The 27500-nt window shown below is 50.2% G+C and overlaps 1 protein-coding gene across 1 annotated transcript in view; it reads right to left on the minus strand.

Moving 5' to 3' along the window:
* The window catches only part of LOC139374400 (papilin a, proteoglycan-like sulfated glycoprotein), an 80994-nt gene that overhangs the window by 29299 nt on the left and 24195 nt on the right, over positions 1 to 27500 (minus strand). Inside the window, exons 7-16 of the mRNA XM_071115449.1 lie at positions 25976 to 26099; positions 24956 to 25036; positions 21293 to 21465; positions 19110 to 19233; positions 18043 to 18169; positions 9488 to 9692; positions 5297 to 5473; positions 3777 to 3927; positions 3464 to 3532; positions 1 to 101 (exon numbers count right to left, since the gene is read on the minus strand). The exon at positions 1 to 101 is cut by the window's left edge and continues 92 nt beyond it. Of these exons, the coding sequence (XP_070971550.1) occupies positions 1 to 101; positions 3464 to 3532; positions 3777 to 3927; positions 5297 to 5473; positions 9488 to 9692; positions 18043 to 18169; positions 19110 to 19233; positions 21293 to 21465; positions 24956 to 25036; positions 25976 to 26099 (1332 nt within the window). The remainder of the gene's footprint in view (positions 102 to 3463; positions 3533 to 3776; positions 3928 to 5296; positions 5474 to 9487; positions 9693 to 18042; positions 18170 to 19109; positions 19234 to 21292; positions 21466 to 24955; positions 25037 to 25975; positions 26100 to 27500) is intronic.

Raw genomic sequence — 27500 nt, forward strand, 5'->3', positions numbered from 1 at the left:
ACAGCAACCGTAGTAGGACCGGCTACAGTGTTGGGCTGGCCCGGAGCTGTGACCATGGTACACTGTGTTGGTCTGGTGGTCAGCAGAGTCTGGTCTGAGGACTGAGAGAGACAAGCATAGTAATTACATAGGGGGCAACGGTAGAGACAGGTTCTGCATTCAAAACTCAACCCAGGGTAGAGAGAGGTTATGTATCTCAACCCAGGGTAGATTGGTCCTGTACCTCAACACAGGGTAGAGAGAGAGGTTCTGCATACACAACTCAACCCAGGGTAGAGAGAGGTTCTGTACCTCAACACAGGGTAGAGAGAGGTTCTGTACCTCAACCCAGGGTAGAGAGAGGTCCTGTACCTCAACAGAGGGTAGAGAGAAAGGTTCTATATCTCAACACAGGGTAGAGAGAGGTTCTGTACCTCAACACAGGGTAGAGAGAGGTTCTGTACCTCAACACAGGGTAGACCAGACTACACAGCACTGTAGATACACCACCCAGACTACACAGCACTGTAGATACACCACCCAGACTACACAGCACTGTAGACACACCACCCAGACTACACAGCACTGTAGACACACCACCCAGACTACACAGCACTGTAGATACACCACCCAGACTACACAGCACTGTAGGTACACCACCCAGACTACACAGCACTGTAGATACACCACCCAGACTACACAGCACTGTAGATACACCACCCAGACTACACAGCACTGTAGACACACCACCCAGACTACACAGCACTGTAGACACACCACCCAGACTACACAGCACTGTAGATACACCACCCAGACTACACAGCACTGTAGACACCACCCAGACTACACAGCACTGTAGACACACCACCCAGACTACACAGCACTGTAGACACACCACCCAGACTACACAGCACTGTAGACACACCACCCAGACTACACAACACTGTAGACACACCACCCAGACTACACAGCACTGTAGACACACCACCCAGACTACACAGCACATACTGTAGACACCACCCAGACTACACAGCACTGTAGACACACCACCCAGACTACACAGCACTGTAGACACACCACCCAGACTACACAGCACTGTAGATACACCACCCAGACTACACAGCACATACTGTAGATACACCACCCAGACTACACAGCACATACTGTAGACACCACCCAGACTACACAGCACATACTGTAGACACCACCCAGACTACACAGCACATACTGTAGACACCACCCAGACTACACAGCACATACTGTAGACACCACCCAGACTACACAGCACATACTGTAGACACCACCCAGACTACACAGCACATACTGTAGACACCACCCAGCCTGCCCATCTGCACCACCACCAGGTAGACCAAACACACACAAGTTCAGGCAGAACAGGACAGACAGAGTCACTGTCCAGGCCAGCGCTCACTCACACACTCCAGTGCCTCCAAATATTTTAATCAGACTGCCCAATCCTACGGACCCCGAAAACATGTCAATCAGAACAGGATAATGAGGATGGGGGGGCTGGAGGAGAGGGACAGGGGGGTGGGGGGGGGGGGATCGGTGGGGGGGGCTGGAGGAGAGGGACAGGGGGGTGGGGGGGCTGGAGGAGAGGGACAGGGGGGTGGGGGGGGGGGGGGCTGGAGGAGAGGGACAGGGGGGTGGGGGGGCTGGAGGAGAGGGACAGGGGGGTGGGGGGGCTGGAGGAGAGGGACAGGGGGGTGGGGGGGGGGGGGCTGGAGGAGAGGGACAGGGGGGTGGGGGGGCTGGAGGAGAGGGACAGGGGGGTGGGTGGGGGGGGCTGGAGGAGAGGGACGGGGGGGGGGGGCTGGAGGAGAGGGACAGGGGGGTGGAGGGGCTGGAGGAGAGGGACAGGGGGGTGGGGGGGGGGGCTGGAGGAGAGGGACAGGGGGGTGGGGGGGGCTGGAGGAGAGGGACAGGGGGGTGGGGGGGCTGGAGGAGAGGGACAGGGGGGTGGGGGGAACTGGAGGAGAGGGACAGGGGGGTGGGGGGGCTGGAGGAGAGGGACAGGGGGGTGGGGGGGCTGGAGGAGAGGGACAGGGGGGTGGGGGTAACTGGAGGAGAGGGACAGGGGGGTGGGGGGAACTGGAGGAGAGGGACAGGGGGGTGGGGGGGGCTGGAGGAGAGGGACATGGGGGTGGGGGGGATGGAGGAGAGGGACGGGGGGTGGGGGGGGATGGAGGAGAGGGACAGGGGGGTGGGGGGGGCTGGAGGAGAGGGACAGGGGGGTGGGGGGGGCTGGAGGAGAGGGACAGGGGGGTGGGGGGGGCTGGAGGAGAGGGACAGGGGGGTGGGGGGAACTGGAGGAGAGGGACAGGGGGGTGAGGGGGGGCTGGAGGAGAGGGACAGGGGGGTGGGGGGGGCTGGAGGAGAGGGACAGGGGGGTGGGGGGAACTGGAGGAGAGGGACAGGGGGGTGAGGGGGGGCTGGAGGAGAGGGACAGGGGGGTGGGGGGGGGGCTGTTGCCAGAAAGTTGGAAGCACAGAATCATCTAGAATGTCATTGTATGCTGTAGCGTTAAGATTTCCCTTCACTAGACCTAAAGGGCCTAGCCCGAACCATGAAAAACAGCCCCAGACAATTATTTCTCCTCCACCAAACTTTACAGTTGGCACTATGAATTGGGGCAGGTAGCGTTCTCCTGGCATCCGCCAAACCCAGATTTTGTCCATCAGACTGCCAGATGGTGAAGTGTGATTCATCACTCCAGAGAACGTGTTTCCACTGCTCCAGAGTCCAATGGCGGCGAGCTTTACACCACTCCAGCCGATGTTTGGCATTGCTCATGGTGATCTTAGGCTTGTGTGCAGGTGCTCGGCCATGGAAACCCATTTCATAAAGCTCCTGACGAACAGTTATTGGACTGACGTTGCTTCCAGAGGCAGTTTGGAACTCAGTAGTGAGTGTTACAACCGAGGACAGGCGATTTCTACACCCTAAGTGTTTCAGCACTCGGCGGTCCCGTTCTGTGAGCGTGTGTGGCCTACCACTTCACGGCTGTGCCGTTGTTGCTCCTAGAAGTTTACACTTCACAATAACAGCACTTACAGTTGACCGGGGCAGCTCTAGCAGGGGTGGCTGGTAAAGCAGGGGTGGCTGGTGAAGCAGGGGAGGCTGGTGAAGCAGGGGTGGCTGGTGAAGCAGGGGTGGCTGGTGAAGCAGAGCTCTAGCAGGGAAGCAATTTTACGAACTGACTTGTTGGAAAGGAGGCATCCTTTGACGGTGCCTTCATTCGAAAGTCACTGAGCTCTTCAGTAAGGTCATTCTACTGCAAATATTTGTCTTTGGAGATAACATGTTCTCGATTTTACACACCAGTCTGCAACGGGTTTGGCTGAAATAGCAGAATCCACTCATTTGAATGGGTGTCCACATACTTTTGTATATACTGTGCACCTGTATGAAAGTCAAGGACACTCAAGTTCACTTGGACAGATAGATGGAGTTAGGAACAAACCTGTAGCGTGATCTGGGACGCCGTGCTGTGTGTTGTCTTGTCCTCTGGGATCCTGCATACTGGGGACCCCTGGACAACAACAAGAAGAAGAGACAAACACTCATATCTATAGTTCAGATTATATACATACATATACACTGGGGACCCCTGGACAATAAGGAAGAGACGCAGAATTACAGATGTATTCTGTAGATTATATGGTTGAGATTCATGTCTATTTCGACGACAATCGACAATCAGCACACACACACACACACACACACACACACACACACACACACACACACACACACACACACACACCATGTCTCACCCTGTGGGCTGTAGCAGGGCTGTGTGTTGCAGGTCTCCACTGTGAGGGGTTTGGGGACGGAGTTACAACGTTCCACTGGGTACAGGTTCCTCTCTCTGTCAGAACACATCACCTGGCGCTCACGCAGACCTGACTCACAGCTCTTAGAGCACTGGAGACAAGAGAGGAGGAGAGGTGGAGAGGAGGAGGAGAGAGGAGGAGGGGACGAGAGGAGGAGAGGAGATGAGGTGGAAAGGAGGAGGAGAGGAGGAGAGGAGATGAGGAGAGAGGAGGAGGAGAGAGGAGAGGAGGAGGAGAGGGGAGAGGAGGAGAGGAGATGAGGAGAGAGGAGGAGGAGAGAGGAGGAGAGGAGGAGAGGAGATGAGGAGAGGAGAGGAGAGGAGAGGAGAGGAGAGGAGAGGAGAGGAGAGGAGAGGTGGAGGAGAGGAGGAGAGGTAGAGAGGTGGAGAGGAGGAGGAGAGATGAGGTAGAGAGGAGAGGAGAGGAGGAGGAGAGTTGGAGAGGTGGAGAGGAGGAGAGGTGGAGAGAAGGAGAGGTGGAGAGGAGGAGGAGAGGAGGAGGAGAGGTGGAGAGGAGAGGAGAGGTGGAGAGGTGGAGAGGAGGAGAGGAGGAGAGGAGGAGAGGAGGAGGAGAGAGGAGGAGGAGAGGAGATGAGGTGGAGAGGAGAGGAGAGGAGGAGAGGAGGAGGAGAGAGGAGGAGAGGAGAGGAGAGGTGGAGAGGTGGAGAGGAGGAGAGGAGGAGAGGAGGAGAAGAGGAGATGAGGTGGGGAGGAGAGGAGAGGAGGAGGAGAGGTGGAGAGGAGGAGGAGAGAGGAGGAGAGGTGGAGGAGAAGAGGAGAGGTGGAGAGGAGGAGGAGAGAGGAGGAGAGGAGATGAGAGGAAGAGGAGGAGGAGAGGAGAGGAGGAGGAGAGGTGGAGAGGTGGAGAGGAGGAGAGGTGGAGAGGAGGAGGAGAGGAGGAGAGGAGAGGAGGAGGAGAGGTGGAGAGGTGGAAAGGAGGAGAGGAGGAGGAGATGAGGTGGAGAGGAGAGGAGAGGAGGAGGAGAGAGGAGGAGGAGAGGAGGAGAGGAGATGAGGTGGAGAGGAGAGGAGAGGAGAGGAGGAGGAGAGGCGGAGGAGGAGAGATAGAGATAGAGAGGAGAGGAGAGGAGAGGAGAGGAGAGGTTGAGAATAGGAGAGGAGAGGAGGAGAGTGTTAATTGCATTAGTGTGTGTGTGTGTGTGTGTGTGTGTGTGTGTGTCTATGTGTTAATTGCATAAGCGTGTGTGTGTGTGTGTGCGTGCGTGCGTGCTTGCGTGCGTGTGTGTGTGTGTGTGTATGTGTGTGTGTGTGTGTGTGTGTGGGTGTGTATGTGTGTGTGTGTGTGTGTGTGTGGGCGTGCGTGCGTGCGTGCGTGCGTGCATGCGTGTGTGTGTGTGTGTGTGTGTGTGTGTGTAATGAGTTTGTGTGTCTGAGCTTGAGTGTGTGTTAACTGTGTGTGTATGTGTTTGTAACGTCTGTCTGTCAGTCTGTGCCACTCACCAGTCCCCAGTCTCCAACGTGCCAGCTGACAGCCAGTAGGCATGCGGGCATGGAGCAGGGCTGGGCGGCTACAGGGCGGAGTGAGGCGATGCAGGAGGTGTCTGCTAGCTGGACTGATGCTGCTCCGACACACATCACCTCTCTGGACTGATCCCCTGTCCCACATGTCACTGAACACTGCAGAGAACACAACACCATGTAGCTAGTTAAACTGAGCACTGCAGACAACACAACACAATGTAGCTAGTAAAACTGAACACTGCAGAGAACACAACACAATGTAGCTAGTAAAACTGAACACTGCAGAGAACACAACACAATGTAGCTAGTTAAACTGAGCACTGCAGACAACACAATACATTGTAGCTAGTAAAACTGAACACTGCAGAGAACACAACGCAATGTAGCTAGTAAAACTGAGCACTGCAGAGAACACAACATACAGTGGGATTGATCACTAGACCAATAATAAAACTAGACCCTCTTCCTGTTTCTAGATCTGAACAGTAGATATGAAGCAGTGCATTATCTCACGTTATCGGCCAAATGTTCCAAAGTAGCGAGGCACAGTTGCCAACCGTCAAAGAGTCAAGACAAGACAAGATACGTGCTGATTTCTGAGAACAGTCCCACAACTTTGGCCCTTTACAACGTCAGCAACAAGCTGTCCAACTAGCTAGCTACCGTTTGACCAGTCCAATAACCTTGTTCCAGGCTACTAGCTGGAGCAAGTTAGCATGCGCTGATCGAGCATGATTTTCCGTAGTAACCAGTGCCGTCATAGCTGCCCGAGAGCGGAGTGATTTTCAGAATTAGGAACAAGTGTTATGCTGATCAGCGAAAATCTAAATTCCACGTGGTGGTTAGGGGGGTCGAGGGTTGTGTCGGAGTGATGCCGTCTGACGTGAGACATTGGAGGGTCGTGGTGGAGTTTCCACTCTCTATAGAACATGAAACGGTTGGGGAAACGTTTCCCAAACTCGGTCCTGGGGACCCTGAAGGGTGCACGTTTGGTTTTATATTTTTTATGCCTTACCACGACACAGCTGACTCAAATAATCACCTCATCACCAAGCTGTGATTCTTCTAATCAGCTGTGTCGTGTTATGGAAACAAACTCCACCGTGCACCCTTTGGGATCCCCAACACACTGGATTAGGGCCAAGGGGAAGGAGAGTTCCTCAGGTCTACCCCTCTCCCTCTTCCGACCGCAGTACCTACCACCCTCAGGTCTACCCCTCTCCCACTCCTGACTGCAGTACCTACCACCCTCAGGTCTACCCCTCTCCCTCTCCTGACTGCAGTACCTACCACGCTCAGGTCTACCCCTCTCCCTCTTCCGACCACAGTACCTACCACGCTCAGGTCTACCCCTCTCCTGACTGCAGTACCTACCATCCTCAGGTCTACCCCTCTTCTGACTGCAGTACCTACCACGCTCAGGTCTACCCCTCTCCTGACTGCAGTACCTACCACCCTCAGGTCTACCCCTCTCCCTCTTCCGACCGCAGTACCTACCACGCTCAGGTCTACCCCTCTCCCTCTCCTGACTGCAGTACCTACCACGCTCAGGTCTATCCCTCTCCCTCTCCTGACTGCAGTACCTACCACGCTCAGGTCTACCCCTCTCCCTCTTCAGACCGCAGTACCTACCACGCTCAGGTCTACCCCTCTCCCTCTCCTGACTGCAGTACCTACCACGCTCAGGTCTATCCCTCTCCCTCTCCTGACTGCAGTACCTACCACGCTCAGGTCTACCCCTCTCCCTCGCATGACTGCAGTACCTACCACGCTCAGGTCTACCCCTCTCCTGACTGCAGTACCTACCAAGCTCAGGTCTACCCCTCTCCCACTCCTGACTGCAGTACCTACCACGCTCAGGTCTACCCCTCTCCCTCTTCTGACTGCAGTACCTACCACGCTCAGGTCTGCCCCTCTCCCTCTTCCGACCGCAGTACTTACCACGCTCAGGTCTACCCCTCTCCCACTCCTGACTGCAGTACCTACCACGCTCAGGTCTACCCCTCTCCCTCTTCTGACTGCAGTACCTACCACGCTCAGGTCTGCCCCTCTCCCTCTTCCGACCGCAGTACCTACCACGCTCAGGTCTACCCCTCTCCTGACTGCAGTACCTACCACGCTCAGGTCTACCCCTCTCCCTCTTCTGACCGCAGTACCTACCGCGCTCAGGTCTACCCCTCTCCCACTCCTGACTGCAGTACCTATCACGCTCAGGTCTACCCCTCTCCCTCTCCTGACTGCAGTACCTACCACGCTCAGGTCTACCCCTCTCCCTCTCCTGACTGCAGTACCTACCACGCTCAGGTCTACCCCTCTCCCTCTCCTGACTGCAGTACCTACCACGCTCAGGTCTACCCCTCTCCCTCTCCTGACTGCAGTACCTACCACGCTCAGGTCTACCCCTCTCCCTCTCCTGACCGCAGTACCTACCACGCTCAGGTCTACCCCTCTCCCACTCCTGACTGCAGTACCTACCACGCTCAGGTCTACCCCTCTCCCTCTTCTGACTGCAGTACCTACCACGCTCAGGTCTGCCCCTCTCCCTCTTCCGACCGCAGTACTTACCACGCTCAGGTCTACCCCTCTCCCTCTCCTGACTGCAGTACCTACCACGCTCAGGTCTACCCCTCTCCCTCTTCTGACTGCAGTACCTACCACGCTCAGGTCTGCCCCTCTCCCTCTTCCGACCGCAGTACCTACCACGCTCAGGTCTACCCCTCTCCTGACTGCAGTACCTACCACGCTCAGGTCTACCCCTCTCCCTCTCCTGACTGCAGTACCTACCACACTCAGGTCTACCCCTCTCCCTCTTCTGACCGCAGTACCTACCACGCTCAGGTCTGCCCCTCTCCTGACTGCAGTACCTACCACGCTCAGGTCTACCCCTCTCCCTCTTCTGACTGCAGTACCTACCACGCTCAGGTCTGCCCCTCTCCCTCTTCCGACCGCAGTACCTACCACGCTCAGGTCTACCCCTCTCCTGACTGCAGTACCTACCACGCTCAGGTCTACCCCTCTCCCTCTCCTGACTGCAGTACCTACCACGCTCAGGTCTACCCCTCTCCCTCTTCTGACTGCAGTACCTACCACGCTCAGGTCTACCCCTCTCCTGACTGCAGTACCTACCACGCTCAGGTCTGCCCCTCTCCCTCTTCCGACCGCAGTACCTACCACGCTCAGGTCTACCCCTCTCCTGACTGCAGTACCTACCACGCTCAGGTCTACCCCTCTCCCTCTTCTGACCGCAGTACCTACCGCGCTCAGGTCTACCCCTCTCCCTCTTCTGACCGCAGTACCTACCACGCTCAGGTCTACCCCTCTCCCTCTCCTGACTGCAGTACCTACCACGCTCAGGTCTACCCCTCTCCCTCTCCTGACTGCAGTACCTACCACGCTCAGGTCTACCCCTCTCCCTCTCCTGACTGCAGTACCTACCACGCTCAGGTCTACCCCTCTCCCTCTCCTGACCGCAGTACCTACCACGCTCAGGTCTACCCCTCTCCCACTCCTGACTGCAGTACCTACCACGCTCAGGTCTGCCCCTCTCCCTCTTCCGACCGCAGTACTTACCACGCTCAGGTCTACCCCTCTCCCACTCCTGACTGCAGTACCTACCACGCTCAGGTCTACCCCTCTCCCTCTTCTGACTGCAGTACCTACCACGCTCAGGTCTGCCCCTCTCCCTCTTCCGACCGCAGTACCTACCACGCTCAGGTCTACCCCTCTCCTGACTGCAGTACCTACCACGCTCAGGTCTACCCCTCTCCCTCTCCTGACTGCAGTACCTACCACACTCAGGTCTACCCCTCTCCCTCTTCTGACCGCAGTACCTACCACGCTCAGGTCTGCCCCTCTCCTGACTGCAGTACCTACCACGCTCAGGTCTACCCCTCTCCCTCTTCTGACTGCAGTACCTACCACGCTCAGGTCTGCCCCTCTCCCTCTTCCGACCGCAGTACCTACCACGCTCAGGTCTACCCCTCTCCTGACTGCAGTACCTACCACGCTCAGGTCTACCCCTCTCCCTCTCCTGACTGCAGTACCTACCACGCTCAGGTCTACCCCTCTCCCTCTTCTGACTGCAGTACCTACCACGCTCAGGTCTACCCCTCTCCTGACTGCAGTACCTACCACGCTCAGGTCTACCCCTCTTCTGACCGCAGTACCTACCGCGCTCCAGACAGAGGCCCTCCAGGAGACACAACGCTGCATGTTGCAGGTCTGCAGGGTGGGCGGGGTGAGGGCGTAGGCCGCACAGACAGCGTCCTCCACCACACGGGGCCCTGATGCATCATGGGAGACACACTGCACACTGCGCACCTGGGAGCCGCCGCCACACGATACAGAGCACACGTTCCATTCACCTGTCGACCAGCTGAGACGGGGAGCAGAGAGACGGGAGTCAATAACTGATTCAGAGTGGCTGCATGTGATTCAGAGTGGCTGCATGTGATTCAGAGAGGCTGCGTGTGATTCAGAGTGGCTGCATGTGATTCAGAGTGGCTGCATGTGATTCAGAGTCGCTGCTATTGATTCAGAGTGGCTGCATGTGATTCAGAGTCGCTGCATGTGATTCAGAGTGGCTGCATGTGATTCAGAGTCGCTGCTATTGATTCAGAGTGGCTGCATGTGATTCAGAGTCGCTGCTATTGATTCAGAGAGGCTGCGTGTGATTCAGAGTGGCTGCATGTGATTCAGAGTGGCTGCATGTGATTCAGAGTCGCTGCTATTGATTCAGAGTGGCTGCATGTGATTCAGAGTGGCTGCATGTGATTCAGAGTGGCTGCATGTGATTCAGAGTCGCTGCTATTGATTCAGAGTGGCTGCATGTGATTCAGAGTCGCTGCATGTGATTCAGAGTGGCTGCATGTGATTCAGAGTGTCTGCGTGTGATTCAGAGTGGCTGTCTAGGTAGCTGCTGCCCACTCCACTGTCTAGGTAGCTGCTGCCCACTCTACTGTCTAGGTAGCTGCTGCCCACTCTACTGTCTACGTAGCTGCTGCCCACTCTACTGTCTACGTAGCTGCTGCCCACTCTACTGTCTAGGTAGCTGCTGCCCACTCCACTGTCTAGGTAGCTGCTGCCCACTCTACTGTCTATGTAGCTGCTGCCCACTCCACTGTCTAGGTAGCTGCTGCCCACTCTACTGTCTAGGTAGCTGCTGCCCACTCTACTGTCTACGTAGCTGCTGCCCACTCTACTGTCTACGTAGCTGCTGCCCACTCTACTGTCTAGGTAGCTGCTGCCCACTCTACTGTCTACGTAGCTGCTGCCCACTCTACTGTCTACGTAGCTGCTGCCCACTCTACTGTCTAGGTAGCTGCTGCCCACTCCACTGTCTAGGTAGCTGCTGCCCACTCTACTGTCTATGTAGCTGCTGCCCACTCCACTGTCTAGGTAGCTGCTGCCCACTCTACTGTCTACGTAGCTGCTGCCCACTCTACTGTCTAGGTAGCTGCTGCCCACTCCACTGTCTAGGTAGCTGCTGCCCACTCTACTGTCTACGTAGCTGCTGCCCACTCTACTCTCCAGGTAGCTGCTGCCCACTCTACTGTCTAGGTAGCTGCTGCCCACGCCACTGTCTAGGTAGCTGCTGCCCACTCCACTGTCTAGGTAGCTGCTGCCCACTCTACTGTCTAGGTAGCTGCTGCCCACTCTACTGTCTAGGTAGCTGCTGCTCAATTTACTGTCTATGTAGCTTCTGCCCACTCTACTGTCTACGTAGCTGCTGCCCACTCTACTGTCTACGTAGCTTGCTGCTCAGTGTTCCCACTGCTCTGCTGCCGCTTCTCTCTCATTGACGTGGAGGTGGAAACTTCATGTTGTACACTAAAGACATGGTCGACATGTTCCAACTATGCATTCCAATGCCTCAAGCATAATTTCATGTAACAGATGTAACATAACAAGTGTCTTAATGATGTAACAGAACAACACCAGTGTCTTAATGATGTAACAGAACAACACCAGTGTCTTAATGATGTAACAGAACCAGTGTCTTAATGATGTAACAGAACAACACCAGTGTCTTAATGATGTAACAGAACAACACCAGTGTCTTAATGATGTAACAGAACAACACCAGTGTCTTAATGATGTAACAGAACAACACCAGTGTCTTAATGATGTAACAGAACAACACCAGTGTCTTAATGATGTAACAGAACAACACCAGTGTCTTAATGATGTAACAGAACAACACCAGTGTCTTAATGATGTAACAACACCAGTGTCTTAATGATGTAACAGAACAACACCAGTGTCTTAATGATGTAACAGAACAACACCAGTGTCTTAATGATGTAACAGAACCAGTGTCTTAATGATGTAACAGAACAACACCAGTGTCTTAATGATGTAACAGAACATCACCAGTGTCTTAATGATGTAACAGAACAACACCAGTGTCTTAATGATGTAACAGAACCAGTGTCTTAATGATGTAACAGAACAACACCAGTGTCTTAATGATGTAACAGAACAACACCAGTGTCTTAATGATGTAACAGAACAACACCAGTGTCTTAATGATGTAACAGAACAACACCAGTGTCTTAATGATGTAACAGAACCAGTGTCTTAATGATGTAACAACACCAGTGTCTTAATGATGTAACAACACCAGTGTCTTAATGATGTAACAACACCAGTGTCTTAATGATGTAACAGAACAACACCAGTGTCTTAATGATCTAACAGAACAACACCAGTGTCTTAATGATGTAACAGAACCAGTGTCTTAATGATGTAACAGAACCAGTGTCTTAATGATGTAACAGAACAACACCAGTGTCTTAATGATGTAACATAACAACACCAGTGTCTTAATGATGTAACAGAACCAGTGTCTTAATGATGTAACAGAACAACACCAGTGTCTTAATGATGTAACAGAACAACACCAGTGTCTTAATGATGTAACATAACAACACCAGTGTCTTAATGATGTAACAACACCAGTGTCTTAATGATGTAACAGAACAACACCAGTGTCTTAATGATGTAACATAACAACACTACAACTATGTCCCACACTAGCACACTACGTGTTATGCATTGCCAATCTCTACATTCTATGTAGTGCACATGCTAAGAGTTTTGGGACACAAACATTAAACTATGTTAACAGACAGACAGCAACCCAGCTTAGGGATCAGTGGTCAGGGGTTAAGGGTTAGGTGGCGTAGTTCATGGAAGGGACCTCTGATACAGGGAGAAGGTGGGAGGAGGAGGATAAGGGAGGAAGTAGGGAGAAGGTGGGAGGAGGAGGATAAGGGAGGAAGCAGGGAGGAGGGGGATAAGGGAGGAAGCAGGGAGAAGGTGAGAGGAGGAGGATAAGGGAGGAAGCAGGTAGGAGGAGGATAAGGGAGGAAGCAGGGAGAAGGTGGGAGGAGGAGGATAAGGGAGGAAGCAGGGAGAAGGTGAGAAGAGGAGGATAAGGGAGGAAGCAGGGAGAAGGTGGGAGGAGGAGGATAAGGGAGGGAGCAGGGAGAAGGTGAGAAGAGGAGGATAAGGGAGGAAGCGGGGAGGAGGTGGGAGGAGGATAAGGGAGGAAGCAGGGAGGAGAAGGGAGGAGGAGGATAAGGGAGGAAGCAGGGAGGAGGTGGGAGGAGGACGATAAGGGAGGAAGCAGGGAGGAGGTGGGAGGAGGAGGATAAGGGAGGATGCAGGGAGAAGGTGGGAGGAGGAGGATAAGGGAGGAAGCAGGGAGAAGGTGAGAAAAGGAGGATAAGGGAGGAAGCAGGGGGAAGGTGGGAGGAGGAGGATAAGGGAGGAAGCAGGGAGGAGGAGGATAAGGGAGGAAGCAGGGAGAAGGTGAGAAGAGGAGGATAAGGGAGGAAGCAGGGAGAAGGTGGGAGGAGGAGGATAAGGGAGGAAGCAGGGAGAAGGTGAGAAGAGGAGGATAAGGGAGGAATCAGGGAGAAGGTGAGAAGAGGAGGATAAGGGAGGAAGCCGGGAGGAGGTGGGAGGAGGATAAGGGAGGAAGCAGGGAGGAGGTGGGAGGAGGAGGATAAGGGAGGAAGCAGGGAGGAGGTGGGAGGAGGACGATAAGGGAGGAAGCAGGGAGGAGGTGGGAGGAGGAGGATAAGGGAGGAAGCAGGGAGAAGGTGGGAGGAGGAGGATAAGGGAGGAAGCAGGGAGGAGGAGGATAAGGGAGGAAGCAGGGAGAAGGTGAGAAGAGGAGGATAAGGGAGGAAGCAGGGAGAAGGTGGGAGGAGGAGGATAAGGGAGGAAGCAGGGAGAAGGTGAGAAGAGGAGGATAAGGGAGGAAGCAGGGAGAAGGTGAGAAGAGGAGGATAAGGGAGGAAGCAGGGAGGAGGTGGGAGAAGGATAAGGGAGGAAGCAGGGAGGAGGTGGGAGGAGGAGGATAAGGGAGGAAGCAGGGAGGAGGTGGGAGGAGGATAAGGGAGGAAGCAGGGAGGAGGAGGAAAAGGGAGGAAGCAGGGAGGAGGTGGGAGGGGGAGAATAAGGGAGGAAGCAGGGAGGAGGTGAGAAGAGGAGTGAGTGAGGAGAGCTGGATAGAAGGAATGAAAAGTAAGAGGAGACGAGGGAAGGGAGGAGAGCCGAGGTGAGTTCAGTTCACTTGAACGTTCCAGAATGTAAAAACGTACTGAACGCAGCCCTGGATAGAAGAAGGGAGGAGAGAGAGAGAGAGAGAGAGAGAGAGAGAGAGAGAGAGAGAGAGAGAGAGAGAGAGAGAGAGAGAGAGAGAGAGAGAGAGAGAGAGAGAGAGAGAGAGAGAGAGAGAGACAGAGAGAGAGAGAGAGAGAGAGAGAGACAGAGACAGATATAGAGAGAGAGAGAAACAGAGAGATAGAGAGACACAGAGAGAGAGAGAGAGAGAGAGAGAGAGAGAGAGAGAGAGAGAGAGAGAGAGAGAGAGAGAGAGAGAGAGAGAGAGAGACAGAGACAGATATAGAGAGAGAGAGAAACAGAGAGATAGAGAGACACAGAGAGAGAGAGAGAGAGAGAGAGAGAGAGAGAGAGAGAGAGAGAGAGAGAGAGAGAGAGTTTGGATCTCTGAGCTGGATGGTTGCCCCTTGCCTTTGTTCTGGGTCCCGACATGGAAGAACAGGCGTCAACACTAAACACTGAACACAGACTCACACTGAACTCAAACACATCCCAGGGAGTTGTGCCATACTCTAAATGTGTGTTAGATGTGTAGAGACTTAACTTTTAACTTAAAATAAACTGTTTTGGTTTCAAACGGCACCCTATTCCCTAGATAGTGCACAAGAGCCCATAGGGCCCTGGTCTAAAGTAGTGCACTATATAGGGCTCTGGTCTAAAGTAGTGCACTATATAGGCCTCTGGTCAAAAGTAGTGCACTATATAGGGCTCTGGTCTAAAGTAGTGCACTATATAGGCCTCTGGTCAAAAGTAGTGCACTATATAGGGCTCTGGTGTAAAGTAGTGCACTCTATAGGGCTCTGGTCTAAAGTAGTGCACTATATAGGGCTCTGGTCTGAAGTAGTGCACTACATAGGGCTCTGGTCAATAGTAGTGCACTATATAGGGTTCTGGTCTAAAGTAGTGCACTACATAGGGCTCTGGTCTAAATAAATGCACTATATAGGGCTCTGGTCTAAAGTAGTGCACTATATAGGGCTCTAGTCTAAAGTAGGGCACTATATTGGGCTCTGGTCTAAAGTAGTGCACTATATAGGGAATAGGGTGTAATTTTGGATGCGTGCTTGATCTCTGGTATACAACCCCCCTGTGTTTGAGGTCAAATGTTAAACTAGAGCTTTTTGGAGCAGCGGGCCACCGTAGGCCCTGTGTTACCTGTACACATATGTTCTGGGGCTTTCAGAGGGCGTCCACACATGTGGCTGATACAGGTATGCCATCCTTTATGAACAGGGACAACAACAACATTACCCACAACAGTGAGACCAGAGAGAGAGAGGAGAGAGGAGAGAGGAGACCAGAGAGAGAGGAGAGAGGAGACCTGAGAGAGGACATGGGATAGAAGCTAGAGGAGACCAGACAAGAGGAGACCAGAGAGAGGAGACCAGAGAGAGGAGATAGGAGATCAGAGAGAGGAGACCAGAGAGGAGAGGAAACCAGAGAGAGGAGAGAGGTGATCAGAGAGAGGAGACCATAGAGAGGAGACCAGAGAGAGAGGAAAACAGAGAGAGAGGAGTAAGGATACCATAGAGAGGAGACCAGAGAGAGGGGAGACCAGAGAGATAGGAGACCAGAGAGAGAGGAGTCCAGAGAGAGGAGAGAGAGGAGACTGGAGAGAGGAGATCAGAGAGAGGAGACCAGAGAGAGAGGAGACCAGAGAGGGGAGCCAGAGAGAGAGGAGACTGGAGAGAGGAGATCAGAGAGAGGAGACCAGAGAGAGAGGAGACCAGAGAGGGGAGCCAGAGAGAGAGGAGAGAGGAGACTGGAGAGAGGAGATCAGAGAGAGGAGACCAGAGAGAGAGGAGACCAGAGAGAGAGGAGACCAGAGAGAGAGGAGACCAGAGAGAGGAGCCAGACCATAGAGTGAGAAAGAGGGCTCGGCGCTGCCTATGCTGTCACTGAAGCCATTGTGGCACAGATACAAGGATGGGCCCCCTTTCTATCTCTATGGCCCAGCCAGACAGCTCCTGTATGGACACACAAACCTACTGAATACAGGTTACCAAGACTAACAAGATTACACTGGACTGTTCTCCTAATGATAGACTACATCCATTCTCAACATAATTGCAAATTCCAGAAACTTTCCCAAATTCCCCAGGTTTTCGGACAGAGGATGGAATCAGGTAGAAGGAAGGAGTCAGGTAGGAGGGTGGAGTCAGGTAGGAGGATGGAATCAGGTAGGAGGATGGAATCAGGTAGGAGGATGGAGTCAGGTAGAAGGAGGGAGTCAGGTAGGAGGATGGAATCAGGTAGAAGGATGGAGTCAGGTAGGAGGATGGAGTCAGGTAGGAGGATGGAATCAGGTAGAAGGAGGGAGTCAGGTAGGAGGGTGTAGTCAGGTAGGAGGATGGAATCAGGTAGGAGGATGGAATCAGGTAGGAGGATGGAGTCAGGTAGAAGGAGGGAGTCAGGTAGGAGGATGGAATCAGGTAGAAGGATGGAGTCAGGTGGGAGGATGGAATCAGGTAGGAGGATGGAATCAGGTAGGAGGATGGAGTCAGGTAGGAGGATGGAATCAGGTAGGAGGATGGAGTCAGGTAGGAGGATGGAATCAGGTAGGAGGATGGAGTCAGGTAGGAGGATGGAATCAGGTAGGAGGATGGAATCAGGTAGAAGGATGGAGTCAGGTAGGAGGGTGGAGTCAGGTAGGAGGATGGAGTCAGGTAGGAGGATGGAATCAGGTAGGAGGATGGAATCAGGTAGAAGGATGGAGTCAGGTAGAAGGATGGAATCAGGTAGGAGGATGGAATCAGGTAGGAGGAAAGGAGTCAGGTAGGAGGATGGAATCAGGTAGGAGGATGGAGTCAGGTAGGAGGATGGAGTCAGGTAGGAGGATGGAGTCAGGTAGGAGGATGGAATCAGGTAGGAGGATGGAATCAGGTAGGAGGATGGAGTCAGGTAGGAGGATGGAATCAGGTAGGAGGATGGAGTCAGGTAGGAAGATGGAATCAGGTAGGAGGATGGAATCAGGTAGGAGGATGGAATCAGGTAGGAGGATGTAGTCAGGTAGGAGGATGGAGTCAGGTAGGAGGATGGAATCAGGTAGGAGGATGGAGTCAGGTAGGAGGATGGAATCAGGTAGGAGGATGGAGTCAGGTAGAAGGAGGGAGTCAGGTAGGAGGATGGAATCAGGTAGAAGGATGGAGTCAGGTAGGAGGATGGAATCAGGTAGGAGGATGGAATCAGGTAGAAGGAGGGAGTCAGGTAGGAGGGTGGAGTCAGGTCGGAGGAGGGAGTCAGGTAGGAGGATGGAGTCAGGTCGGAGGAGGGAGTCAGGTAGGAGGATGGAGTCAGGTAGGAGGATGGAGTCAGGTAGAAGGATGGAGTCAGGTCGGAGGAGGGAGTCAGGTAGGAGGATGGAGTCAGGTAGGAGGATGCAGTCAGGTAGAAGGATGGAGTCAGGTAGGAGGAGGGAGTCAGGTAGAAGGAGGGAGTCAGGTAGGAGGAGGGAGTCAGGTAGGAGGAAAGGAGTCAGGTAGGAGGAGGGAGCAGGGAGTCAGGTAGAAGGAGGGAGTCAGGTAGGATGATGGAGTCAGGTAGGAGGAGGGAGTCAGGTAGAAGGAGGAGGGAGTCAGGTAGTGAACTTTGTGAAAGATCTGGGCCCATATCCATTAAGCGCTTCAAAAAAGAAGCACTGATCTAGGATCTGTCCATATCATCTCATTCATTATGATCTAAAAGGCAACACTGACTCTGAGACGCTTCGTGAATCAGTCTTAACACAATCAGTCATAATAAGGTATCACTGTGCTACACCATGTCAGCTTCTCTACCCATACTTACACAGTCTTCTTCATCACAGCGGCCTTGATAGGTTCAGTCCGTTTAGCATACAGTAAGTGGGGTCTGTCTCAAAGTACAGCACATTCCACCATACTGGACGTGGAAATCAGGGCATTCATCTCTGAGCTAGGACGCAAAAGGCGACTGACTGACTTCTGTCTAAAAAAATACAATCAACGTTGCTATCAGACTTACTTTGACGTGCATGACTGTAAACTCACATCACTTCCTTGAACAGCGTTTTGTTCATTTCCCAAAAGGAGTTATTGTGAAATGTAGAGCCTTGTAAGAAGTGGCTGACTCACCTCTGAGTCTGAGGACACTGCTGAGTGTTGCAGGTGCGGTTGGTGAGGGGGCGTGGCAAGGCGGAGCACAGGTAGTCTGGGTAGGCCTCGTTATCGATGGCACAGAACACCAGACGAGACTGGTACCCTGGTGGAGGGAGCAGGATGAGGAATCAGTCCAGCAGGGATGGAAAAAGGTTGACTGTGTCCAAGGATACTTTGGTCAAAAACAAACAGCATTAACTATTGTTGAGTGAAAGAAGAAGAACAAGAAGAACAAAATAAAAAGAACAAGAAGAACAAGAACAAGAAGAACAAGAAGAAACACAACAAGAAGAACAAGAAGAACAAGAAGAACAACAAGAAACACAACAAGAAGAACAAGAAAAATAAAAAGAACAAGAAGAACAAGAAGAACAACAAGAACAACAAGAAGAACAAGAACAAGAACAACAAGAAGAACAAGAAGAACAAGAACAACAAGAAGAACAAGAAGAACAAGAAGAACAAGAAAAATAAAAAGAACAAGAAGAACAAGAAGAACAAGAAGAACAACAAGAAGAACAAGAAGAACAAGAACAACAAGAAGAACAAGAAGAACAAGAAGAACAAGAAAAATAAAAAGAACAAGAACTAGAAGAACAACAAGAAGAACAAGAAGAACAAGAACAACAAGAAGAACAAGAAGAACAAGAACAAGAAGAACAAGAAGAACAACAAGAAGAACAAGAACAAGAACAACAAGAAGAACAAGAAGAACAAGAACAACAAGAAGAACAAGAAGAACAAGAAGAACAACAAGAAAAATAAAAAGAACAAGAACTAGAAGAACAAGAAGAACAAGAAGAACAAGAACAACAAGAAGAACAAGAACAATAAAAATAAAAAGAACAAGAACAAGAACAAGAAGAACAAGAACAAGAAGAAGAACAAGAACAAGAAGAACAAGAACAACAAGAACAACAAGAACAACAAGAAGAACAATAACTAGAACAAGGGATGAGTATGGACAAGTCAAAGTGAGGAAGAACATGCCGTAAAAACCAAAAAGACCCCAGTGACAGATCAGAGTAAGGAGGGACACGTACCTGAGCCACACTCTCTGCTGCAGGCAGACCAAGAGCCGAAGCTCCAGTAGTGACCCTCTCTGGAGTGACCGTTAGGGAGGTAGTACTCGTACTCTACTCCCTGGTTATGTTCCTGGCTGATCAACTGGGGGGGGGGGGGGGGGGCAGAAGGAAAGGTTCGATCATCTGGGGATCTGTATCAAAATCATTTTGCAAATAGGGTCGGCATCTGAAAATACACTACATGACCAAAAGTATGTGGACACCTGGTCATCATACACCTCTTTCCATAATCGAGGGAATTAATATGGAGTTGGTCCCCCCTTTGCTGCTATAACAGCCTCCACTCTTCTGGGAAGGCTTTCCACTAGATGTTGGAACATTGCTGCTATAACAGCCTACACTCTTCTGGGAAGGCTTTCCACTAGATGTTGGAACATTGCTGTTATAACAGCCTCCACTCTTCTGGGAAGGCTTTCCACTAGATGTTGGAACATTGCTGCTATAACAGCCTCCACTCTTCTGGGAAGGCTTTCCACTAGATGTTGGAACATTGCTGTGGGGGACTTGCTTCCATTCAGCCACAAGAGCATTAGTGAGGTCAGGCGCTGATGTTGGGCGATTTAGGCCTGACTCGCAGTCAGCGTTCCAATTCATCCCAAAGGTGTTCGATGGGGTTGAGGTCAGGGCTCTGTGGAGGCCAGTCAAGTTCTTCCACACCGATTTTGACAAACCATTTCTGTATGGATCTCGCTTTGTGCACCAAGGCATTGTCATGTTGGAACAGGAAAGGGCCTTCCCCAAACTGTTGCCACAAAGTTGGAAGCACAGAATCGTCTACAATGTCATTGTATGCTGTAGCGTTAAGATTTCCCTTCACTGGAACTAAGGGTCCCGAACCATGAAAAACAGCCCCATAGTGCCAACTTTACAGTTGGCACTTTGCATTGGGGCAGGTAGTGTTCTCCTGGCATCTGCCAAACCAAGATTTGTCCGTCGGACTGCCAGATGGTGAAGCGTGATTCATCACTCCAGAGAACATGATTCCACTGCTTCATGGAAATCCATTTCACGAAGCTCTCAACAAACAGTTATTGTGCTGATGTTGCTTCCAGAGGCAGTTTGGAACTCAGTAGTGAGCGTTGCAACCGAGGACACACGGTTTTTACGCGCTACGTGCTTCAGACCTCGGTGGTTCCGTTCTGCGAGCTTGTGTGGCCTACCACTTCACGGCTGAGCCGTTGTTGCTCCTAGACGTTTCCACTTCACAATAACACCACTTATAGTTGACCGAGGGCAGCTCTAGCAGGGCTAGAAATTTGACATACTGACTTGTGACGATCCTATGACGGTGCCACGTTGAAAGTCGCTGAGTTCTTCAGTAAGGGCCATTCTACTGCCAATGTTTGTCCATGGAGATTGCATGGCTGTGTGTCAGCAACGGGTGTGACTGAATTAGCCCGAATACACTCATTTGAAGGGGGTGTCCACATACTTTTGTATATATAGTGCAGTTGGGAGTCTGTTCCCAAATCTGTTGGAGCTGTCTTGCCAACTCCTATGGTCGTTGTTAGCAAGACAAGCACAAACAGACTACATATCTGGGAGTCTGTTTCAACAATGGTATGTGTGGTAGAAGTTCACCCTTACTACCAAGGATTATACACACTTGTAAAAAAGGGGTTCGTAAAGGTTTCTTCAACTTTCTCCATAGGAAAACCCTTTTGAGTTCCATGTAGAATCCTCTGTGGGAAGGGTTCTACCTGGAACCAAAAAAGGGTTCTTCAAAAGGGTTCTCCTATGAGGACAGAACCTTTTCTTCTAAGAGTGTAGTACCAGATATTTTTCTATATTTGACTTGCAAAATGTAAATGTACTTAAGAAACATAAACCCAAATGTTTCAGGTCGATAACAGCTGATGTGTTCATCTCTATTGATGTATCATGTAGGCCTACAGTTGCTCCGTGTGCGTGTGTGTGTGTGTGTGTGTGTCTGTGTGTGCGTGCGTGCGTACGTGCGTGTCTGTCTAGTTGCTATGTGTGAGCCACATGCATGTAAAACCCAAAGACACATTTCCCATTCCACAAGAACGGGACAATAAAGTTTTGAATCTGAATCTAAATCGGGCACCCTATTCTGTACATAGTGCGCGCTATATAGGGAACAGGGTGTCGTTTTGGACGCTGGACCAGGTGTCTCTGACCTCTATAACCAGCGGCTCGGTGGTGGGTCCGCGGCCGATGATGGTCTCAGGAGTCATCTCTCCCTCAGCCCCTCTCTGGTAGTATAGCATGGTGCCAGCTACTGGAGTGGCCCTGGAGAACTCAATCACCCAGTGGCCGTTCAGGTAGTACTCACCACGCAGGTTCTTAACAGCTGATGGTAGACACAGTAGCCTTGGTTACAGACACAGTAGCCTTGGTTACAGACACAGTAGCCTTGGTTACAGACACAGTAGCCTTGGTTACAGACACAGTAGCCTTGGTTACAGACACAGTAGCCTTGGTTACAGACACAGTAGCCTTGGTTACAGACACAGTAGCCTTGGTTACAGACACAGTAGCCTTGGTTACAGACACAGTAGCCTTGGTTACAGACACATTAGCCTTGGTTACAGTCACAGTAGCCTTGGTTACAGACACAGTAGCCTTGGTTACAGACACAGTAGCCTTGGTTACAGTCAGTGTCATTAAATAGGGTTCTCCTCGTACACAGTAGCCTTGGTTACAGTCACAGTCATTAAATAGAGTTCTCCTCGGACACAGTAGCCTTGGCTACAGTCAGTGTCATTAAATAGGGTTCTCCTCGTACACAGTAGCCTTGGTTACAGTCACAGTCATTAAATAGAGTTCTCCTCGTACACAGTAGCCTTGGTTACAGTCACAGTCATTAAAGAGAGTTCTCTTCGTACACAGTAGCCTTGGTTACAGTCACAGTCATTAAAGAGAGTTCTCCTCGTACACAGTAGCCTTGGTTACAGTCACAGTCATTAAAGAGAGTTCTCCTCGTACACAGTAGCCTTGGTTACAGTCACAGTCATTAAATAGAGTTATCCTCGTACACAGTAGCCTTGGTTACAGTCACAGTCATTAAATAGGGTTCTCCTCGTACACAGTAGCCTTGGTTACAGTCACAGTCATTAAATAGAGTTCTCCTCGGACACAGTAGCCTTGGTTACAGTCACAGTCATTAAATAGAGTTATCCTCGGACACAGTAGCCTTGGTTACAGTCACAGTCATTAAAGAGAGTTCTCCTCGTACACAGTAGCCTTGGTTACAGTCACAGTCATTAAAGAGAGTTCTCCTCGTACACAGTAGCCTTGGTTACAGTCACAGTCATTAAAGAGAGTTCTCCTCGTACACAGTAGCCTTGGTTACAGTCACAGTCATTAAAGAGAGTTCTCCTCGTACACAGTAGCCTTGGTTACAGTCACAGTCATTAAATAGAGTTATCCTCGGACACAGTAGCCTTGGTTACAGTCACAGTCATTAAATAGAGTTATCCTCGTACACAGTAGCCTTGGTTACAGTCACAGTCATTAAATAGAGTTATCCTCGTACACAGTAGCCTTGGTTACAGTCACAGTAGCCTTGGTTACAGTCACAGTCATTAAAGAGAGTTTTCCTCGTACACAGTAGCCTTGGTTACAGTCACAGTCATTAAATAGAGTTATCCTCGTACACAGTAGCCTTGGTTACAGTCACAGTCATTAAAGAGAGTTCTCCTCGTACACAGTAGCCTTGGTTACAGTCACAGTCATTAAAGAGAGTTCTCCTCGTACACAGTAGCCTTGGTTACAGTCACAGTCATTAAAGAGAGTTCTCCTCGTACACAGTAGCCTTGGTTACAGTCACAGTCATTAAATAGAGTTATCCTCGGACACAGTAGCCTTGGTTACAGTCACAGTCATTAAATAGAGTTATCCTCGTACACAGTAGCCTTGATTACAGTCACAGTCATTAAAGAGAGTTTTCCTCGTACACAGTAGCCTTGGTTACAGTCACAGTCATTAAATAGAGTTATCCTCGTACACAGTAGCCTTGGTTACAGTCACAGTAGCCTTGGTTACAGTCACAGTCATTAAAGAGAGTTTTCCTCGTACACAGTAGCCTTGGTTACAGTCACAGTCATTAAAGAGAGTTCTCCTCGTACACAGTAGCCTTGGTTACAGTCACAGTCATTAAATAGAGTTATCCTCGTACACAGTAGCCTTGGTTACAGTCACAGTAGCCTTGGTTACAGTCACAGTCATTAAAGAGAGTTCTCCTCGTACACAGTAGCCTTGGTTACAGTCACAGTCATTAAAGAGAGTTTTCCTCGTACACAGTAGCCTTGGTTACAGTCACAGTAGCCTTGGTTACAGTCACAGTCATTAAAGAGAGTTCTCCTCGTACACAGTAGCCTTGGTTACAGTCACAGTCATTAAAGAGAGTTTTCCTCGTACACAGTAGCCTTGGTTACAGTCACAGTCATTAAATAGAGTTCTCCTCGGACACAGTAGCCTTGGTTACAGTCACAGTCATTAAATAGAGTTCTCCTCGGACACAGTAGCCTTGGTTACAGTCACAGTCATTAAATAGAGTTTTCCTCGTACACAGTAGCCTTGGTTACAGTCACAGTCATTAAAGAGAGTTTTCCTCGTACACAGTAGCCTTGGTTACAGTCACAGTCATTAAATAGAGTTCTCCTCGTACACAGTAGCCTTGGTTACAGTCACAGTCATTAAATAGAGTTCTCCTCGGACACAGTAGCCTTGGTTACAGTCACAGTCATTAAATAGAGTTATCCTCGTACACAGTAGCCTTGGTTACAGTCACAGTCATTAAAGAGAGTTTTCCTCGTACACAGTAGCCTTGGTTACAGTCACAGTCATTAAATAGAGTTATCCTCGTACACAGTAGCCTTGGTTACAGTCACAGTAGCCTTGGTTACAGTCACAGTCATTAAAGAGAGTTTTCCTCGTACACAGTAGCCTTGGTTACAGTCACAGTCATTAAAGAGAGTTCTCCTCGTACACAGTAGCCTTGGTTACAGTCACAGTCATTAAATAGAGTTATCCTCGTACACAGTAGCCTTGGTTACAGTCACAGTAGCCTTGGTTACAGTCACAGTCATTAAAGAGAGTTCTCCTCGTACACAGTAGCCTTGGTTACAGTCACAGTCATTAAAGAGAGTTTTCCTCGTACACAGTAGCCTTGGTTACAGTCACAGTAGCCTTGGTTACAGTCACAGTCATTAAAGAGAGTTCTCCTCGTACACAGTAGCCTTGGTTACAGTCACAGTCATTAAAGAGAGTTTTCCTCGTACACAGTAGCCTTGGTTACAGTCACAGTCATTAAATAGAGTTCTCCTCGGACACAGTAGCCTTGGTTACAGTCACAGTCATTAAATAGAGTTCTCCTCGGACACAGTAGCCTTGGTTACAGTCACAGTCATTAAATAGAGTTTTCCTCGTACACAGTAGCCTTGGTTACAGTCACAGTCATTAAAGAGAGTTTTCCTCGTACACAGTAGCCTTGGTTACAGTCACAGTCATTAAATAGAGTTCTCCTCGGACACAGTAGCCTTGGTTACAGTCACAGTCATTAAATAGAGTTCTCCTCGTACACAGTAGCCTTGGTTACAGTCACAGTCATTAAAGAGAATTATCCTCGTACACAGTAGCCTTGGTTACAGTCACAGTCATTAAAGAGAGCTCTCCTCTACATAATCATGTTGTCATGATAAGATTGAACTCTTGATCTTAAATGCCGCCTCGCTGATCTTAATTACATTTAATGTACAGGACAGTTGATAGCTATATCGTCTGTCTAGCCTAACCATTAACCATTAACCATCCAGTTGTCCAAGGAATGAAGTCCTCACCCAGGTAGTTACGAGTAGCAACAGTCTCTCCGATGCGGATGGAGGTGGCTCCCACAGGGATGATAAACATCTGGTTATAGCCTGGGAAGGAGGAGAACAGGAGAGAGAACAGCTGGTTATAGCCTGGGAGGGAGGAGAACAGGAGAGAGAACAGCTGTTTATAGTCTGGGAGGGAGGAGAACAGGAGAGATAGAACAGCTGGTTATAGTCTGGGAGGGAGGAGAACAAGAGAGATAGAACAGCTGGTTATAGTCTGGGAGGGAGGAGAACAGGAGAGAGAACAGCTGGTTATAGTCTGGGAGGGAGGAGAACAGGAGAGATAGAACAGCTGGTTATAGTCTGGGTGGGAGGAGAACAGGAGAGATAGAACAGCTGGTTATATCCTGGGAGAGAAGGGACACAAGGGGGGGGGACAGAACACCTGGTTATACCCTGGGAGACAAGGGACACAAAGCGGGGACAGAACACCTGGTTATACCCTGGGAGAGAAGGGACACAAAGGGGGGGGAAGAACACCTGGTTATACCCTGGGAGACAAGGGACACAAAGGGGGGGGACACCTGGTTATACCCTGGGAGAGAAGGGACACCTGGTTATACCCTGGGAGACAAGGGACACAAAGGGGGGGGACAGAACACATCAGTGGACAACCAGAGTTACCACAGTTGTTGACACTAAAACTTTGTGACAAACTATCGCTAGAAGACGCTGGAGCCCTGTGGAGGCATTCTATTGGTCTGCCAATACCACAGCATGAACTTTGTAGAGCCCACAACTGCACCATGGGGAAACACTACCATAAATGGAAATGTGAGGTGAAAGGGACAATCTGTACTAAGGTTGAAAAAGTCCAGTAAACTTTCAAAACATTCCCAGGTTTTCCAGAAATCCTGGTAGGAGGATTCCCGAATTAGCTTCTTATTCCATTATGATTCTAGGCATTTTCTAACCGGGATTTCTGGAAAACCTAGGAATTTTGGGAAAGTTAGCAGAATTTTGCAACCCTAATCTGTACCTTACCTTTGGGCAGGTTGTTAATATTGAAGGTACTCCTAACTGGGTAGCAGGACTGTCCGTTGCCCCCACACTGCAGACAGGGGTCCTCTTGCTGGGGGGACTCCAGCATGTTGTCACAGCCCAGACGCTGGAGGGGGAAGGGGGGCAGAGAGAAGGAGAGAGACAAGGATATGGGTTAGATGGATAGAGTATGGGTTAGGTGGATAGAGTATGGGTTAGATAGATAGAGTATGGGTTAGATAGATAGAGTATGGGTTAGATAGATAGAGTATGGGTTAGATAGATAGAGTATGGGTTAGGTGGATAGAGTATGGGTTAGGTGGATAGAGTATGGGTTAGATAGATAGAGTATGGGTTAGATAGATAGAGTATGGGTTAGGTGGATAGAGTATGGGTTAGATAGATAGAGTATGGGTTAGATGGATAGAGTATGGGTTAGATGGATAGAGTATGGGTTAGGTGGATATAGTATGGGTTAGATCGATAGAGTATGGGTTAGGTGGATAGAGTATGGGTTAGATAGATAGAGTATGGGTTAGGTGGATAGAGTATGGGTTAGGTGGATAGAGTATGGGTTAGATGGATAGAGTATGGGTTAGATGGATAGAGTATGGGTTAGATGGATAGAGTATGGGTTAGATAGATAGAGTATGGGTTAGATAGATAGAGTATGGGTTAGGTGGATAGAGTATGGGTTAGGTGGATAGAGTATGGGTTAGATAGATAGAGTATGGGTTAGATAGATAGAGTATGGGTTAGATGGATAGAGTATGGGTTAGGTGGATAGAGTATGGGTTAGATAGATAGAGTATGGGTTAGGTGGATAGAGTATGGGTTAGATAGATAGAGTATGGGTTAGATAGATAGAGTATGGGTTAGGTGGATAGAGTATGGGTTAGGTGGATAGAGTATGGGTTAGATAGATAGAGTATGGGTTAGGTGGATAGAGTATGGGTTAGGTGGATAGAGTATGGGTTAGATAGATAGAGTATGGGTTAGATAGATAGAGTATGGGTTAGATAGATAGAGTATAGGTTAGATGATTATGGATACAAAAATAAACAGCCACAGAAAGATAGATACTAGATAGATACTAGACCTAGGGGGAAAGATAGATACTAGATAAATACTAGACCTAGGGGGAAAGATAGATACTAGATAGATACTAGACCTAGGGGGAATGATAGATACTAGATAGATACTAGACCTAGGGGGAAGATGGATACTAGATAGATACTAGACCTAAGGGGAAAGATAGATACTAGATAGATACTAGAAAGATACTAGACCTAGGGGTGAAAGATAGATACTAGATAGATACTAGAAAGATACTAGACCTAGGGGTGAAAGATAGATACTAGATAGATACTAGATAGATACTAGACCTAAGGGGAAAGATAGATACTAGATCTAAGGGAAAAGATAGATACTAGAAAGATACTAGATCTAAGGGGAAAGATAGATACTAGATAGATGATCTTATTACAGCAGGGTTCCCTTTCTGGCAGCCCACCTGCTCTTATTACAG

Source organism: Oncorhynchus clarkii, chromosome 19 (genome assembly GCF_045791955.1).
Source record: "Oncorhynchus clarkii lewisi isolate Uvic-CL-2024 chromosome 19, UVic_Ocla_1.0, whole genome shotgun sequence".
NCBI classification, from domain to species: Eukaryota; Metazoa; Chordata; class Actinopteri; order Salmoniformes; family Salmonidae; genus Oncorhynchus; species Oncorhynchus clarkii.